The following is an 18,761-nucleotide window of genomic DNA, read 5'->3' as shown; positions in this document are numbered from 1 at the left end:
CCTCCGGGACTCCAAAGGTGAGGGGAGGGGGGAGAAGCCCAGGTGGGCATGGGGCAGGCCCAAGGTTTCGCACACCGACCCCCCTGATGCCCGATCAACGGCCGATCCCCCTCCCAGAGGCCTGCACCCCCGCAGCAGCATGAACACCTCCTCACCTCTCAGCTGCAGTCGTTGCAGGGGGGGAGTCAGTCGGTGGCCCGCAGACACCAGTGCATCACAGTCCAGGCCCCAGAAGATCCAAGCATCGCCCCCACCACCTCCGAGAATCACAGCACAGCACCGCACCGCAAGGCCGCCAGCGGGGAGGCAATTCCACGGCCACGCCGGGGTGGAAGCGAGGACAACACAGCTCCTCCCCAGGCCCAGCAGACGGGACTCCAGGGCAGATCCAGGCAGGCCCCGGGCTCCCAAGAGGCAGGGGGGAGCTTGATAAAGCAGGCGGCCGTCCGCCAGGACACCGCTGCGTCGGCCACACCTATATCGCGGCAAGGCAAGTCCACAGTCCCACTTACCGGCCTCAGGAGGCCGGTGACTAAGTGCTCTGCAGCGACGCGGTCAGGGCTTCGGACCGGGCAGGGAGCTGATGGCCGTGGCGGCAGCCGCCATCTTAGGAGAGGTCATGAGGAGTTTTGGGGAGTAAGTTGTTCCCCGCCCAAAGGAGCACAAATCAGCATGACAGCGGGGGCCTCCGGACCTCCCGGTGAGCGGTTCAAGGATCATAGGGTCACTAGGGTCTTGATGGCAGGCGGATTCAGAGCAGATGACGGAGGGGTCAGGAGTACTCCTAAACTGCGACTGCCATATTGACGCTCTTGGCCACGCCCCCATGGTAAACTTTTAATGCCTACCGAGAGTGAATGAAACACTAGCTGGGGAATTCCCCACTTTATGAACATTAACTAGTTTTGCTTCATATTCCATTTCATGTAACTCTAGTTGCTGATCCACCTTGAGGTAATTCTATGTCTAAATGTATGCTAGTAAGCAGTATTTCAGTTTCCTAGCTTGAGAAATCATGGTCCGAGAGACCCAGGGCAGACATAATGTACTGGGGCGCAAATGTAACATCTGAGGTTGTCCGCCTATGGCGGCTTTGTACCCAGGCAACCAAAGGACTGGGAGTCATGTATCCCTTTTCAACATTTGACTCTGATTATTGAGACAGAGTAGTTCAAGACTTACTCAGGGAGTTGCTGTGAGCTAGAGACTCAATGCTATTAATATTGCTGTGAAGTCAGTGCTTTAAGTATAAATAATTACTTTATTACACATAAAAATAAATATTCCTCACAAATTAGGTAAAAAACTGACACATTGAGATGCCTACGAGGACCCTCTCTAAAGAGCTCAACAACCAACTCGGAGGTCACAACTAAGAAAAGACACACAGGTCAAATGACGAACCCTGGGATAATTACTACTCTACGCTCGCGTAGTTTGCAAAGTTTGAGCTACTTTGCACTACGCAAATTGCACGTAGCACAGTGCAAACACGCGTAGTGTAGCGTAGCAGTAATTTTTTGCTTGCTTGCAGTCCTCAACGTCAAGTTGGCGACCGCGAGCAAGCAAAATGACATCCCAGCGAGACTTTTTCCTTGGTCACAATCAGCAACATCAAGTTGCCGATCACGAGTGTGGAAAATAAACCTCCCAGCGAGATTCTCAACGCGGGGAGGTCAGGTTTCTCATTGCGTATGCTCGAGACCGCTCATGATGAGAAACTACCAGTTTGTGTTGAGAAAGCTGTCACTCGAGTAGAAATCTACTCGTGCAGCAGAAAACGACTTCTTGCACTGTGCAAGATGTGGTTTGCTCTGATTGCATAGTGCAGACAAGCATCTGGCACTGTAAAAACAGTGCAAACAGCATTTTGCACAGTGCACTATGCAGTTTGCATAGCTACGCGTAGCTGGCATAGTCCGAAGTGCACTTCACGTAGCTACGTGTAGCGCTACTACACAAACTACGCCGGGGTTACAAATGTCCACTTGAATGTGTCCTGGCCTCACTATGCTGCAGGCGTATTTGACTGTTTGTGCACCAGCAGCTCTTAACTCCTAAAGCATTATACTCCCTTTTATGTGTCAAAATCAATGTACTAAAAAAGTCAGGCCTGCTGACTTAGTCAGGATGTCATCATACTTTTCGCCAGTAGAATATGAAGTCTTCCATAACAATACATTTTAGCAGTTGGAAAAACATTTCTGATATCATTCGATATATGCATCTATTTTAACTTTCGCTCACTGCCCAATATAATATTAGAGCTATGAACATTTCATTGCAGACCCTAATCTTTATTTTGAACGCACTTGTATAGAAGCTTTAAAGAACTTAACCAACCAAAGGCAATGACAAGGTCACAGGTGTCTCCTGGGGTTTAAGATATTCCCACCAGGAAATTGAATGACAAGACAAAAGAAGAGCATTTTCCTCCTTTTATGCCATTGGGACCACCAGGTTTCTCTCCAAGAGGGGGTAAGTGCATGTGTTTTTCTTACCTGCTGGTGTATGGGGATTCCTTATGCCACTTGGTTGAGGGTCACTGGGGGTTCCAGGTCTTAATTTTGGCTACCTTGTTACAGGATCTGCTTGACAACTGCATTATGTGAAATCTCAGTAAAGGCACTAAAGGTACTGTAGCAGCCCACTCTGACTCCCCAAGCCTGGGTCAAAGGGTGAAAAAATGAGTTGGCCAGGCTGAAGCTTGGGCAAACCACGCTGCGGCTCTTAGGAAAGATATGGGCTTGAATAATGAAAACGCTGAGATGGCAGGTTCTGAGTTTGTCAAACAAGACCACCTTGGAGGTGCTTCTGTGGACCTTGATTCTAGCATTAGCCCCTTCTCTATTGCCTCTTTTGGGGCAGGCACCTCCATTTCATCAGATCTGACCAAGCTAAAGACAGCGGCGCTGGTCGATTCAGTTGGGGAAACTAAGGACCTTAAAAGTATTCCTTATTTTTTAAAGCCAAGCCCAGTTTATCATCTGCGGAGCTGGAGGAGACAGGGAATGTGCTCCCTCTAATTGACACCTCTATGGATCTTAGTAAAGATGGGAGCCTTAGGGATCCTAGAGATGGCAGCCACTCCCCTTCTCAATCCTCTTCTCTGCTTTTGATTTCTCCTGGGTGGAGCTCATCGTAACTATCTACTCCCTTGGGCGCTGGCTTTACCATCCCAGTTGAGTCTATACCCTCTGACCCACAGGCTTTGCAGTCTGAAGCTAGGTCGGAATCAACCCAGAATAACTCCTCCCAGGAAAACAGACCCTTCTCTATGCAATGGGATGCCAAGAGCCTCTTTGACTTGATTTTGGAGGAAATTTGAGATCTGAAAGCCTTTCAATCCGCTGAAATCACTGTAATTCATGCCCGTTTAAGTAAAATTGAAGAAAACATGGCTCAGGTCCTGGTATGTCTTCTTGAGGCAGTGACTAGGATTTCGCAATTGGAGGACCAAGTTTCAACTATGAATAATAAAGTTGCAACCTTCCAGAGCCAAAAAACAGCATTGGAGTTCAAACTGGAGGAATTAGAGGATCATTCTCGATGCTCCAATCTCCACATTCTTGATATTCCAGAGGGCCTTGAGTGCCAGCGTACTCTACAATGGGTTGATTTGTTTATTTAAAAAAAATTCCTCCCGGAGTTTAATGGTGATCTAATTCTTATGCGAACCCATCGGGTGCTAGCACATCTTCCTCCCAATGCTAAAATTCCATGGACAATCCTGGTTAATTTGGGGGATTTCAGGGTCAAGGAACAAATTTTAACCAAGGCCATAAAACAGAAACAGTTTACCTCGTCAGAAGTTCCACTTTGTTGCAGCTTCCCATCAATGTTGGTTTCCGCAGCCAAAAGGCCGAAAGAGTTTGTTGAAATGCTATATCTCATTAAGGAACAAGGGGCACAGGCAATGATTGCCCAACAGAGCAAATTTAAAGAGCTTGTCAAAGGTAGAGTTCATGTATTTTGTAATGTCCCGGAAGTGCAGGAATTACTGCAACAAATTTTTTCGGATAAGTCTAAATGGCCTGTAGACTCAAGAATGTTAGTATGTCAGAGTGTTAATGTAATGAGGTTACAAATGTTTTCAACCACTAGTTTTGGCCTCTTATCCCGATGTTCTCTCTTTTTCAAGATATCTCCTTAGGAGGCTTTTTCTCTATTGCCTTCTGTTTTTTCTCTACTTTTTCTTCTGCCTTTTTTCTTTCTCTTCTTTTGAAGGAGGGAGTAGGTAGACCAGTAGCACTTGGCACCAAGTCATAGTGCCAGTTCAGGGGGGGATAGGATAGCCTGTCAGGTGGGAGCAGAGACGGGGGTCTGCTCATGGTGGCTTTGGGAGCAGGGCGGGGTCATGGGGGTGCAAAAGGGAGCATGGGGAAAAATGTATCCATTTTTTAAATCCCAAATCCTCCATTTATTGTTTATGTTCTCATATTGGTTTAGACTTAGAATAGGGCTATTGATTGATGCCGTAGTTTTTTCAAAATACTCTTGTTTATGCTGCTGGGCTGTCCGGATTATTCCCTGCCGTTTGTTAATAGATAAAAAGGAAATTTTGAACGTGGTTTCTTTCAATGTCAATGGCCTCAGTAATAAGAAGAAAATGCGGGCCATTGAGGCATGGATTAAGACAGAAAATCCAGCGGCCATTCCAATACAAGAGACTCCTATACCAGCGGGAAAACTGGTAGACTTCCCAATGTTTAGGTCCTGGGCAGCATACAGGGTCTTTTCCTCTTCGGTGTCCCATCGGGGTCAGGAAATCTTCCTTAGCAAAACTTTTCAGGCTGAGGTAAAATTGATCATAGGGGGAGATTTTCATTTCTTAATGAACCCTAAAATTGACTCCTCAGCTATATTAAAAAAAAAACTAAAACCAAAAACGTTAAAAGTTTTACAAAACTATGGCAAGATCTTGGACATATCTGACCCATGGAGGGTAGTATTTCCAACTAAGATCGCCTATACTGGTTTTTCGGGTAGATTTCGCACTTCCTCACGCATTCATTTTTTTCCTCACTTCTAGGAGACTGGTCTTTAGCCAGCAGTCTAATGCTTTCAAATGGATTTTCGGATCTTGCGATGGCCATTATGGAGTTATAGTCAGGCAAATATATTACAACTCCTAAGAGATGGATGTTAAATAGGCAATATCTATCAGAAGAGAGTTGGGTGCTTTTGACTAAAAAAGAGATAATGAGAAAAAGGAGTTGAGCAAAATCATGGCTCAGCTCCACTGCACAAGGTCTGGGACTCGCTCAAAGCCTATGTACAGGGACCAGCCATAGGAAATGGTGCCAACACTGCAAGGCATGTTAAAGAAGAAAAGCACATTTTAGAGCAGAGAGTGCAACAGTCTTTGATATCTTTCTCGGTAGCCCCTCAGCTTTTAACCAACTGCAATTTGATTAGGATAAAAGGGATCGTACCAAAAATTATTATGTTAAAAGTGAATACTTTTATCAAAACTATAGGCAAAAGGTCTATGAACAGAGTGAACAGGGGTTCCTCGCCTGGCAAGCCAGGGAGCAGGCAGCAACCAATCAGATAAATGCACTGAGATGTCCTATAACCGGTATCCACTCTAATGACCTGGGAGTCATAGGGGATATAATGTTACAACATTTTAGGAATATATATGGCCAACAACAGCCCATTGACAGTTTCTCTTTGGGAGAGTTTCTTCAACGATATGAATTGCTTGTACTTTCACATGCCGACAAGTATGGCAAGTCCTCACGAAAGAAGAATTGGGGGAGGTTATTAAAAATCTTCCGAATGGTAAAGCCTGTGGCCCAGACGTCCACCCGGTGGACTTTTTTTAAACCTTTTCGAACATCATTTCTGAATATCTTTTGCTGATTGCTAACTCCATTTCAGAGGGTGTTTTAATACCATTTTCTTTAAGAAAAGGAAATATAGTCAGCATCTTCAAGAAAGGAAAGGATTGTGAAGACCCGAATTCTTATCGTTCCATCACGCTTTTAAATGCTGACTATAAAATTATTACTAAAGGATTCTGATCTTGCTCGGAAGGGCACCGAATGGAAAAAGTACGATCTGTACGCGTGTTTACCGCCTGACTCGTACATCTGTACGAGTGAGCAAGTACTATGCGAGCAACATGAAATTCACCAACCAAATCATTTCTGGGCCCGAACTGCTCCGTATGGCTCATCCGTAAGCAAACAGTGCCGTGCAATGAATGCGATTTACGATGCACACGTTGGACAGCCAGCTCGAACTAAAGTTTCTGGCTCGCAAAACATCCAGGACGTTGCCTTTGGGCGTCCGCGTCGGACCCCCTGTCACCCGCAGCCTTACAACTCGGATACAGGGGGAGATCCAAGGGTCTCCCCAACACAGGCATGTACGATGTAGATGGCACCGACACATACCTACTGTAGGGGGCGCCTTTGTGCGAGACGTACCCATTCAGTCAATTGGAGCCCATGTACGAGTTGTTCAACCGGCTCCTATTGACTTCTTTGGGAGTCCGACCGAACTGAGTCCGGCAGCATGCGGTCGCATCGTACTCGCACGGTCGGACTGCAGTAGTCCAGCTCGGTCAGAAAACACTCCAGACCTGGCTCGGTCAGAGAGCTTTCCGACCCAGATTGGAATCGGGTCCTCAGTTGTTAGCTAATCAATTTAATGGAATTGCTTCTCACTTAATCCATCCTGATCAAAATGGCTTTATCGCAGGGAGGCAGCTCGGGACCAATACACTCTATCTCGTTGAAGCACTGGATTATTTTGAGACTCGGAAGATACCAGCTCTGGTCCTCTTATTAGATGCTGAGAAGGCTTTAGACCTAGATGTTTGGGAGACCTTATTATTTATCTTGTCAAATTTAGGCATACCTCCCCAAATCACTCGGCTGATGCAGAAACTGTACTTGAATGCAGAAGCCAACATTATCATCAATGCCTCGGAGGTCAGCCAAGTCAGTGCTAAACGGGGGATTAGACAAGGCTGTCCACTGTATCCGGTTTTATTCGCCTTTTTTATAGAACCATTGGCGATCGCCATTCGGAATAGCTTGGATATCTGCCCTCCTCTACCAACAATGGGAAAATTGAAATTATGCGCCGATGATATCATGCTCATAAAAAAGCCTGAGAAGGACGTGTAGACAAACATTTTTTTAGATCTTTGAAAAATTTGAGTTTCTTGGCAGTTATAAAATTAATTTAAAAAAACAGAAATAATACAGTGTAACTGTCAGCCTACAGATTTACATCCCGATATTCTCCCTTGTTTAAACACAAAACCGAAAAGATATCTGGGTGTCTACTTTACGACTCGAATTTCTGAATTATATTACTTAAATTTTGCCTCACTTCTGTGAAAAGTTCAGGACTTATTCTGTCGATGGAATTCTCTTCCATTAACCATATTGGGCAGAGTTGCATTGATTAAAATGTCTGTCCTTCCGCTATTTAATTTCTTAATTTCCGCGATTCCCTGTGTCTTAGCTGCCTCTCTCTATGCTAAATTAGAGTATGTGTTTACAACTTTTCTCTGGAGCAAGAAGGTCCCCCGAATTGTTCCTACCACTTTATATGAGGAGGTGGAAAATGGTGGATTAGCTCTCCCTAATTTCAGGGATTATTATTTTGCATATTTTGCACAATATATGTCAAGGTTTAAGCCAGAATTACAGACGGGTTTACTTATTAATTATTTTATGAACTTAATTTGTAAAGAGAATCAGATTCTCTGCCCACTAACAATTGTAAAATCTCCTAAATTAGTACTTTGAGAATGCAATGGTTTCTCTATAAATGTCAGGCTTTGTATAGAATATATTCAATTCCTGTAATTAACTTCTCAACTCCGTTATCCGGCCTCACTTCACTATTTGGGATCAGAGATTCGTCGGCTATTACACAAAAATGGGCCAATGCTGGCTTTGGGAAAATCTCTGATTTCCTAAGGAATGATAGATGACTTAATATAGTTGAAATGTCTCATTTAATTCCAAATGATTTCCTTCTCCTTGTGTCTTATAACATCTTATGTAAATTGTTGAGTAAACTAGATTTGGTTCAGATAATCGAACGGAAATGCTTAGTAAATGAATTACTAGGAGAGCCCAAAGTTAAGAAACCTGGGGAATGGAAAAAGCATTTACCTCTATTAAGGGTAGGGATCTTGTGGAGAATGCAATAACTAAATAGGGAAAACATGAAGAGATGGAAATCACAGCGAGTATGTGGTCAGTAGTCAATAAGATCAACTTTTGCACGGTAAGGGGAGAAAATTATTGCAGGATGCTATTTTTTAGCAAATGGCTACTTTATAGAACCCCACTTTTCTTATCTAAAGTTTACGCGAACAAATCCGGGCAGTGCTTTTGTTGCCTAAACCATCCTTCAGTCAATTGGACACATTTCATATCACAAAGTCCTCTGATCCAGAGGTTCTGTAATGACATATTTTGCTTTCTGGAAGCTGAATGCCTTAATACGATAGATTTGGATATTCGGATGATCGTGTTTGGCTATGATCCAGATGTTCATATTTCTGACAAGGTGATCAAATTATTATATATCGTAATGGCAGTCGCTAGATCACTTTTGCTTCAGAGATGCTGATCAGATTTTATACCAACTAAAAATGAATGGGTCGGGAAAATGAAGCAAGTTAAAAAAAGCGAACAAGAGAAGTGGGGGATTAAGAAGTTTGAGAAGGTTCTGGTGTTAACCTGGGCTGCTACGGGAATTCACAAGGGCATATTATCAAGCCCATTATTGCCGCTTTAGCAGCAGTTTCCTGCCGATAAAAGCGGTGATAATGTATTGCCCTTTCTTGATAATATGGCCCTCAGAATAGAGTAGGAAGTAATTAATTAAAATTAATTCATTAATAATGTTATTAATTCATATTTTGTATTTAATCATTTATATTGTTATTTGTGTTGATTAATGTGTTATTAACTAGTTTTTAATTGGTTATTAATAATTAACAATTAATTGGTAAATGTGTTAATTGTGTCATTTTTTTAGGTGCTAGTAGTGGTTTTATAGGGGAGTAGGGTTGGAAGTAATTTAATTATGTTTAATTACTTAATCTTTTATTAATTTATATTTATGTAGGTAATATTTACATTGTTAATTGTGGTAAAAAATGTTATTAATTAGTTATTAATTGGATATCAATTGTTAATAATTAATTTGTAAACATATTAATTGTGTATTGTTTTAGGAGTGGGTTGTGTGTCGATACGGAAGCAGGGTGGGAAGTAATTTAATTTGAAGAATTTTTTATATAATAGTAATCTAAAGTTATTTTATTGAGTTAATTGTGTGATATAATTTATTTTTGATGGTTTTTAAATTGCTTGTTAATTGGTAATAATTAATTCATTGTTACATAATTTTGTTAATTGTGTAATATTTTACAATATTGGTGGTGTTGTTTATAGGGGAATATGGTGGGAGGTAAATTATTTTTGACCAATTAATTATTTCTTAATTAATGTTAATTATTTTGCAGGAGTGGGAATACGAAATTATTCCCCTCCGCTATCCAACACTTTCTCTACGGTTTCATTTGCTGGAGTGGGAATAGTAAATTATTCCCTTACACTACCCAGCACTTTCCCTACAGTTACACTTGTTGAAGTGGGGATATACATTTTTACATCCCCGCCATCCAGCACTTTCCCAACTTTTTTAGGTATCATTACAATTTTGGTGCAAAATATTTATTTCTATCCTTTGATACACAACGGTAAGAGATTTGGCATGCTCCAGGTTGTGACCAGTACAACACATTCAGAAGTTATATCCTAGACGTTTTAATATTCATATTATAATTTGCCTTCAGCTACATAATTACTTTTTCCCACACATCAGCTCATATCTCTTGATATTTATTCTTCAAGACCAATTACATGTGATAAATAGTCATAATTCACTGCTAATCATAGTGGATTGATCTCAATAACCTTTCTGACTTGCACGAAGACACACTATCCAATGCGTTGCACTTGGAACAGGTGCTTACATGATTCTTAATTTAAATATATTCAATACCCTCTTCACACAATAACACAGGTAAACATGAAGGGGCATATTATCAAGGGATTTATCTCCGCTTTTTTGGCCTTAAAAGCCAAGAAAGCGAAGATAAAATTATCTCCCTATTACCTAGCTGTCGCTAACACCAGTTAGCGACAGCTAGTAGGAGATAGCGACCATCTTGGGCCCCGCTTTGCATGTCAGAGAAATTTATCACTAATGACATGCAAAGTGGGCGTGCCAAGATGTTAGTGACTGGAAACAGCCGCTAACATCGCTATCTCCTATTACCAACTTTTGGAGATATTCACGCTAAGCGTGAATATCTCCAAAAGCTAACACCTGCCCTGAGCAGTTCTTAGCCATGTTATCCAATGGGAGGTGGATAACATGGCTAAGAGCATTTGCTCGGTAATGAATGAATATCGCTGACTTTTCAGCGATATTCATGCATTTCGGCCGATTTTTATCACTTAGGAGATAAACCTTGATAATATCAAGACTCCTAAGCTATAAAAATCGTCGCTACACGGCGATAAAATTATAGCCGCTTAGCCAACATAGCGATAATTATCGCTAGTTGTTGGTAATATGCCCCTCAATCTTTACTGAGCTGGTTTACATCCGCTTCTTGTGTTACTGCTGAAAGCGTAAGCACACTCCATGAAATGCAAATGATTTGTCAGCCGCGGCTCGCACAAGTAAATGCTGTGGGGCAGTGAGACAGGGCGGGGTAGGGCGGGGAAAGTGGAATCTGACATACGACAGCAATGTACAAACAAACTAAATAAATAAATAAAAGCACTTACTTTTCACTCACCGCATCACTGAAATCTGTGATGCGGCGAGTGCAAGGTAGGTGCTTTTATTTATTTATTTTGTTCTTTTTTACATTGCCGTTGTATGTCCGTTTCCACTACCCCCGCCCCGCCTCACTGCCCCATATCATTTACCTGTGCGAGCCGCGTCTGTGATTTTTAAATATTGTCCCTCATGTAAACTAAAAAATGTGAATGCAAAATTCTTATAAATAGCTCTTTCTACTACAATGACAGCATTGCTGAGGCCAAACAGTTACCAGAAAAAAAAATCTTGAAGGATGATTTTGGGTTACTCGTCTGCCACAGCAATGGTTATTAAATGAATAACTGTACTTGTTTTCTGGAAATTCCTGCCACACATTTATCCCCAAAAATGTCTAATATGTCATGATACTAAAACTGTCAATTTTGAGACTTCCCTGATTGGAGACAGAAACACTTACTCAGATTGGCAATTTTTCATTTGCTCTCAATGGAAAAATTCAACAAAGCGCTAACTCAATTTTGATCTATTATATCTGTGCATGGTGCTCTAGTTAAAAATACTTTTGTCATTGGTGCCTCCTGTCATGGGAGATGCAATCAGTGCCTGCAATATTATGTGTCTTGCTGAAAAAGACATTTCTGAATTGTGATGAGTTATTCGGTTTCTTTTCGCCACGCTATGTAGTTTCCATGCCTCAAGATGTTTAGCTTTGTCAGGTGCTGATCATATTAGATCATTCTCCTCGGGCATATTTGCAAGAACGCTGCATAGGGCTAGGTACTGCTCCAACAACTTCTGTCTTGGCCATACACATGCAGGTTCTGGCATTAGTGACATTTACTCCCTTGCCCGAGTAGAAGGTTCTTTCTCGAGTACAACAAACTGAGTTTTTCTGAATTAACTAAACTCTATTTTTAGCTCCTCGTGGGCTTGCATGTGTATACGTTTTATATTTATGACTAGCTCACCCGTCGCGCATAGCTGCGATCTCATAAGAAAGGAAATTCAAGGAAACTCGTTATGATAACATTCAATTTACATTGTGTCATTTTTATTGAAACATATTAATTTTAATATGGAAAACTTTTCAAAGTGTTGTTTTAATTCTATTTATTTATTCGAGTGCATGTGAATACACAATATTTTTTGTTTTTCCGTCTGGTGCGTACACAAATAAATCAGAAGGTTTTCCTTCGCGTGAGCTGGCCACATACAGTTGTCCATGTGAGAAGCACGGATTCTCCAAATCTAGTCCACACACATGCAGCGATTGTCCTTCTGCTTTGTTGATGGTCATTGCAAAAGAGACTCGCACTGGAAACTGGAAACGTTTGAATTCAAAAGGCATATCTGTTGGGATCATTGGAATACGTGGCAACAGTACATCTTCCCCCTTGATTTTCCCATTCAAAATTGTAGCTTCGATGACATTGTTCATCATCTTTTTCACCGAAAGTCTTCTACCGTTGCAAAGTCGTGGTGGATTGATGTTTCGGAGAAGAATGATCGGCACACCAATTTTCAATGTTAAAATGTGCGGTGGCATGCCTGGCAAATCCAGTGAATTCAAGAATTCTGTTGGGTAATTGACAACTTCGTCTTGATTCATCACAGTTGGAATACGGGGCAACACTACATCTTCCCCCTTGAATTTCCCATTCAAAATTGTAGCTTCGATGACATTGTTCATCATCTTTTTCACTGAAAGTCTTGTACCTTTGCAAAGTCATGGTGGATTGATATTTCAGAGAAGAATGATCGGCACACCAATTTTCAATGTTAAAATGTGCGGTGGCATACCTGGCAAATCCAGTGCTTTCAAGAATTCCGTTGGGTAATTGACAACTTCGTCTTGATTCATCACAGTATTGATGGACTTATACGTTGTTGCTTCGCCTGGTATTCCGTAAATGGAAAAATTCAGTATTTGAAAGATTATGAGGGCCCAGGGTGGCCAATATTTCAAAAAATGTTATGCCAGAAACCTTCGCGGGAGTATACTCAACAACTTCCCAAAGTTTCATGGCGATCGGATGAATGGTGTAGTAATGCATATGCCAGAAACCTTCGCGGGAGTGTACTCAACAACTTCCCAAAGTTTCATGGCGATCGGATGAATGGTGTAGTAATGCATAAAGGACAAACATATATAGATAATAATAACAATGCCATCCTCAGTTTAGAAAGATGGCACTGTGTGCCAAATCACAGTGTTTGCTCCTTTGCATTTTGGCTGTGTGGGATTGAATGGGAAGCCACTTAAAAAGCAGATGCATTAGCGCTTGGTTACAATGTTCTAAATTGGCATCTGTAAAAAATAATTGGATACTTGCTTGGTACCAACCTGTCGGTTGAGGAATCATGGAGCTTATTTATGAGCCCTTGCGTCATTTTTGCACCGCTGGTGCGTCCATTTTTGTGACGCACCAGCAGGGTAAAAAACGGTTCCATGTTGCGTCATATTTACAAAGTGCCGCATTTAGGTAGATGCGTCACTTTGTAAACCCCTGTGCCACATTATACCTGCGCCAGGTATAATATATGCAGGGTGGGCATTCTGACGCAAGTAAGCCTCGTAAAAGTGATGCAGTGAAATCTATGAGATTCACTGCGTCATTTCTAGGATGCAAAGGCGTCAATATCTTACGCCTGCCTCACAGCAGACGTAAGACTGGCACAGGCACATTTGAAATGGGACTTGCTTATTTGAAATTACCCATTGATGGAGTTGTGTCACTTTCGTTACACAATCCAGCAATGCGTAATTTTTGCGCCTACAGATACGTCAGAAATCCTGGTGTATCTGTAACTCTGCGATATGATGCCTCATACTGTAAATATGACACATCCAGCGTGTCGCAAGGAGGGTGCAATGAAAAGTGACGCATCGCTGTTTTCACACAGCGATGCGTCACATTTCATAAAGGAGGCTCCGTGTTTCTAACTTCAATGTCATCCTTTCAATATTTCCAAGTGGTTCAGTTCATGCCTCTTCAGCCAGGAATCTTGGGAATATACCTCCTGACTTAACAAATGTACAAGATTTACAGTGACTCTGAACCATTGCAGGGAGTGTCTATCTCAGCTCATGTTGTCCTTGTGTACTTTATAAATTGACTCCACTTGGTCCACAATTAAGATGCTAATTCGGTTGTTGCATTCATTCTTTCGGCCATGTGTCCCATCAGTTGCAGGTCCTGCATTGAATTCTCAATCTAAAAGTAACCTTTAAAGTGCTGTGTGTGGTGCACCATTCACACTTTAGTCTCAGCACTCTAGGCTCTTGAGGTGCTCAGCAGCCAGCATGTTAGAGTGCTTTTTACTTTGCAGAGCAACTTTACAAAACGTTGTAGAGTATTAAAAACCCATCTTTTTCCAGATTAGGTTATTGAACCTTTATCAGGTTGTTCCTCGTCTAGCCATGAAATCCGGATTTGCCTTTGCACTCTCTTGAACTAGTATTTTCAGCCATTCAATCAGTTTTCCATTAATCTAATGCAGTGGGAATTATAAGAATTATACTAATGTTAAATAAAACAATATCTACCCATATGCTTAATAATAATGAATTAGATTCATATAAAAGTCCCTAATATCAATACAGGTAGACAGATATTGTGGTATCACTATGAATAGACCAAAAATCTGCTGTTTCTATTTATTGCAGTACCAATAGTTTGTAAATAGGAGAGGCGAATTACAAACTTGTTGATGCAAACCTGTAACATGCAATTCGCTATGTGTGTCCACCCTCTGAGCTGACATCACCTGTGTATATACCAGGGAATGCATAGACTCTTTAGGATGAAAACTCTTCCTCTCGGAGACCTTCTTCGATATAGCCTATTCCCTTCATAGATACATGTTAGAAATTAGATTTCTGGTTCGCTAAGGCTTGCGCCAAAGCCAGGCAAAAATCACCATTCTAGTCAGGGCAAGGGAGTTACACACCAAAGATAACCCCCCTTAGTAGCTTGGCATGAGCAGTCAGGCTTATCCCGGAGGCAAAGTGTAAAGCGTTTTCGCACGCACACAGCAACAACATCCCAGGCACATCACAAAAGGAACTCCACACAAGGTTGTATCAAAAATAGCCTTTGTATTATCATAAACACATAGAATAGTAATTACACGATATACACTGTGTCAACTGGAACCAGGCAGTATTTACAGCGGACTATTTACAGACGACAAGGCCAATGGGGCCACTGTCAAAACCATCACAAATCACCAATTGTAGATGTAGCACAAATAGTAAATGTAGATCACAACATGCCTAAATCATGTCAGGCATGAATCACATTAGCATACCCACGGTGTGCCCCAAACGAGGGCACCACACACTGGAACTGGCCCCTGGCCAACTGGCCTCTCTCAGGGGCTCAAACACCCTATGTCCAACAATGTCAGAGCTGGCTCCAAAAGCAGCTAAGCAAAGTGCGCAGATGCAAAGCCTAAATGTGGCAGCTGCCCACTAATTGCTGGGCAGCTGTGAAAAGGAGCACAGGCACCAGCGTGCCCCCGGAGCCCCTCTCTGGGACTCTAAATGAAAATGCCCCCAAGGAAGAGAATAGGGCTGGCACTACGATGCCTCCTGAGCCCCCACGGGGGCTCCTACTAAACTATGGCCCCACGTTGCAGCTGCCCACTGCCAGTTGGGGCAGCTGTAGAAGAAATGGGCATTGGTACTTGGGGGCCCCTCTGGGGGCTCCTTGAACAAAATCACCCCCCACGGTGGAGTGGCTCGCTCTCCTGGAAGTCCGCTCAGCAGCTATGCCCAAAAGGAATTAGCACTGGCATAAGGGGGCGGGCACCAGCAATGTGCCCCAACACCCCCCCAGCCCCTTCTTAACTGAGCCCCACTCACCGGGCTCCCTGGGAACTCCTTTGCTTCTTCGATGGTACTCTTGAGCTTCTCCTCTGCTGGAGAGGCTCCGGCGGCAGCACTTCTTCCTCTGCGGCGGGGGCAGGCACCGACAATGTGCCTCGGGCCCTCTCCGTCTCTACCAGCTGACTGCTGGAGCACTTGTGGGGCTCTCCTCAGTGCATGGGAGCACCGCTACCACACCGGCTGCCCTCATGCCGTACCGCTGCCTCTTTTCCTGCGCAGGCTCTCCCTGTTCATGGGAGCCCCGCGAGCCGCAGCACATTCGGAGTCGGCCCCCTCCCACAACCCAGGCGGAATCTCCTTCACTTTCGGGTTGCCGAGGGCAGCGCTGCGGTTTTCAGTGTTCTCGGCAGCAGCGGTGGCGATACGGGGTAGACTCCTGTCTGAATGCTCCCGCCTAAACAAATTCATAATGCGGCAAGAACGCGGGATGGGCTCCCGCTAAAAGGCAAAACTGCGGGGTGGGTTCCCGCAAAATAAAGCAGTGCAGGGGAATCCACAGGCAGCAGTCCAGAGCTGCATATAACAAATAGAAGCGCTCTCTAAGCGCTAGGGCAAAGTCTACAGCCCTCTCTCTAATGCAGTGGCAATTCCTCCAGGAGCCCAGCAGGAGCAGCAGGTCCCCCCTCAAGCCAGGAACAGCACAACATTTTCATGGGGTCACAACCCCTTCTTTTATAGGACATTTTCCTTTGTGTCACAGCACAGGGCTTGGGAAACCAGATGCAACTGGTTTTGGAGCACTTTGATTACCAGGCTCCTCTTCCCTATTGTTAGATGGGGACTCAATGATCAGACAAACCAAAGGGGGCGGAGCCAGCATTGTGGAGGGAAGTAACAGCTCTATTCAGGTCCCAGGTGCAACTCCTCCCTCACCTCTGCATGCAGATCTCTCTATTATTCATCGCTGGGCTGACTCACCCTGTCTCCTGGAGCCATCCACACCCCCCAGCCCCTGTCACTCACAAGCCAGACATTCAATTCACATTAGGCAGGCAGGCATATAGCACACAGAAATGCCAACTTCTAAAAGTGTCATTTCTCCACCAGTCACCATAAATCTGCGCACCCCATTGCCCCTGCACTCCTCTCATACCAGGATTACCATGGACACACATATCCCTAATGCATTCCTATGGGAGGGCAGGCCAATCTCACCACACGCACTCAGAGCATGAATGCACTTTACACTGGGCCACAATGGTAAAGTGCCCAGAGGCCTAAAGCCACTCCCACCATGTCAGAGCTTTAGGCAAAAGTTCAGGGGTGAACCTGCCAAAAAGGGCCAGGTCCAGTAGTACATAATTGCCATCTGTTGATTTGATTTGATTTTACATCTTGTAAAGCGCAGCGTATGCCCACGGGCATATTGGCGCTAGGACTACCTAAAAGCTAAAATTCCACTGATTCGATTTTATCTGAACTTATTAGGTTTTAAACAGCCAGGTTTTCCGCAAACTTCTGAACGACATCAAGGAGTTACTGTTTTTAATCTCCAAGGGAAGGGAGTTCCATACCTTAGCAATTCCGACAATAAAGCTCCCCCCCAACGTAAATGCTTGTACCGCAGGTACCAGTAAATGTGCCTGTGCTGATCTTACATTTCTAGACGGAATGTATTTCCTGAGGTGTGTTCTCAGATAGAGAGGCTCTTTCCCCTGTAATGCCTTATATGCCAGACACTGAGCCTTAAATACAATTCTCTTTCCCACTGGCAACCAGTGGAGATCCCTCAATCGATTTGTTACTGATTCATATTTAGGGATGTCCAGGATCAATCTTGTTGCTGCATTCTACATCCGTTGGAGTCTAAGTAGGAGCAGTGCCTGTAGTCCCTCGTATAGGGCGTTTCCGTAGTCCAATCACGATATGGCCAATGCAGTGACCACCGTTTTTAAAGTATCCACCGGGATAAACGGACGGATCTTCCTAATAATTTTTAAGTTGCCCCAGAAGGTGGAGGTAAGCTTGTTAATTTGACCTTCAAATATCAGTCTTTGGTCAAATATTACCCCCAGGTTTTTAACCTTTGTTACCGGTGCTGGGCAGTTGCCCAGATCAACCGGCCACCATCTTGGGGACCAGAAGGAGGTGTTAAACCCTATTAGCAAGACCTCTGTCTTGTCGCCATTCATTTTAAGACAGTTATTCTGCATCCACGTGTTAATCTGTAGCATGCGGATATTAAAGCGGTCAGTCGTCTCCTCAATGTTGTTTGATACTGAGACCACCTCCTGTGTATCATCGGCATATGATACAACTGAAAAGCTGCATTGCCTAATGATTGTTGCCAGCGGGGCCACATAAATGATAAAGAGAGTGGGACTCAGGGATGAACCCTGAGGTACCCCACATGGCAGCTTAAACGATTTGGAAGCCATCCCATCCATTTCTACCAAAAATCCTGTCAAATTGCAGACCAAAGCAATATTTTGCTGTTATGCCTCTTGACAAAAACAAATGCACTACAGTTTACTAAATATTGTGTCTGACTTGTTTTGTTATCTTTTATATATAATTCTCATTTCATTTCAGGAGGAAGTATGTCCAAAGTCAGAGGATGGAGACAGTCAGCATTGTGAGTGGGCCTCTGCTGTGAACGTCAAGGACAAGTTTATTTATGTGGCTCAGCCCCGCCTCGACAGGGTGCTCATTGTAGATGTTCAGACCCAGAAAGCTATGCAGGTATGCAAGTGTATATATGTAAAGACTGTGTCTAAGTAGAAAGCTGAACCACCACTGCATGTCGATATTTTTTTCATAAATTGTACTATGCTGTAACAATTAAGGGATTATAACTACACCATCGTTTCTTGTTGCTGGGTTGTAGACAAATAAATGTACAGTAGAAAATAAAATTATAACTACAAACTTTAAATGAGCAAAACTGATTTCTAACATCGAAAGATGTAAAAATAAAAACAACAACAGCACAGAATTCCTCAATCGGAGTGGATTGAGAAACGTTATCAATATTCCCGCCCAGGGAATTTTACCATAAATAAGGCGGAATATTGTAACTTTAAGTACT

General features: G+C 43.2%; 1 protein-coding gene across 1 annotated transcript in view; it reads left to right on the top strand.

Annotated features, from left to right (window-relative positions):
- The window catches only part of FSTL5 (follistatin like 5), a 2,936,723-nt gene that overhangs the window by 2,381,764 nt on the left and 536,198 nt on the right, over nucleotides 1–18,761 (top strand). The window contains exon 12 of the mRNA XM_078677005.1: nucleotides 18,266–18,415. Coding sequence (XP_078533131.1) covers nucleotides 18,266–18,415 — 150 coding nt within the window. The remainder of the gene's footprint in view (nucleotides 1–18,265; nucleotides 18,416–18,761) is intronic.

This window comes from Lissotriton helveticus, chromosome 2_1, assembly GCF_964261635.1.
Source record: "Lissotriton helveticus chromosome 2_1, aLisHel1.1, whole genome shotgun sequence".
Taxonomy (NCBI): domain Eukaryota; kingdom Metazoa; phylum Chordata; class Amphibia; order Caudata; family Salamandridae; genus Lissotriton; species Lissotriton helveticus.
Note: the sequence above shows the minus strand (reverse complement) of the source record. Positions and strands in the feature narration are given on the sequence as shown.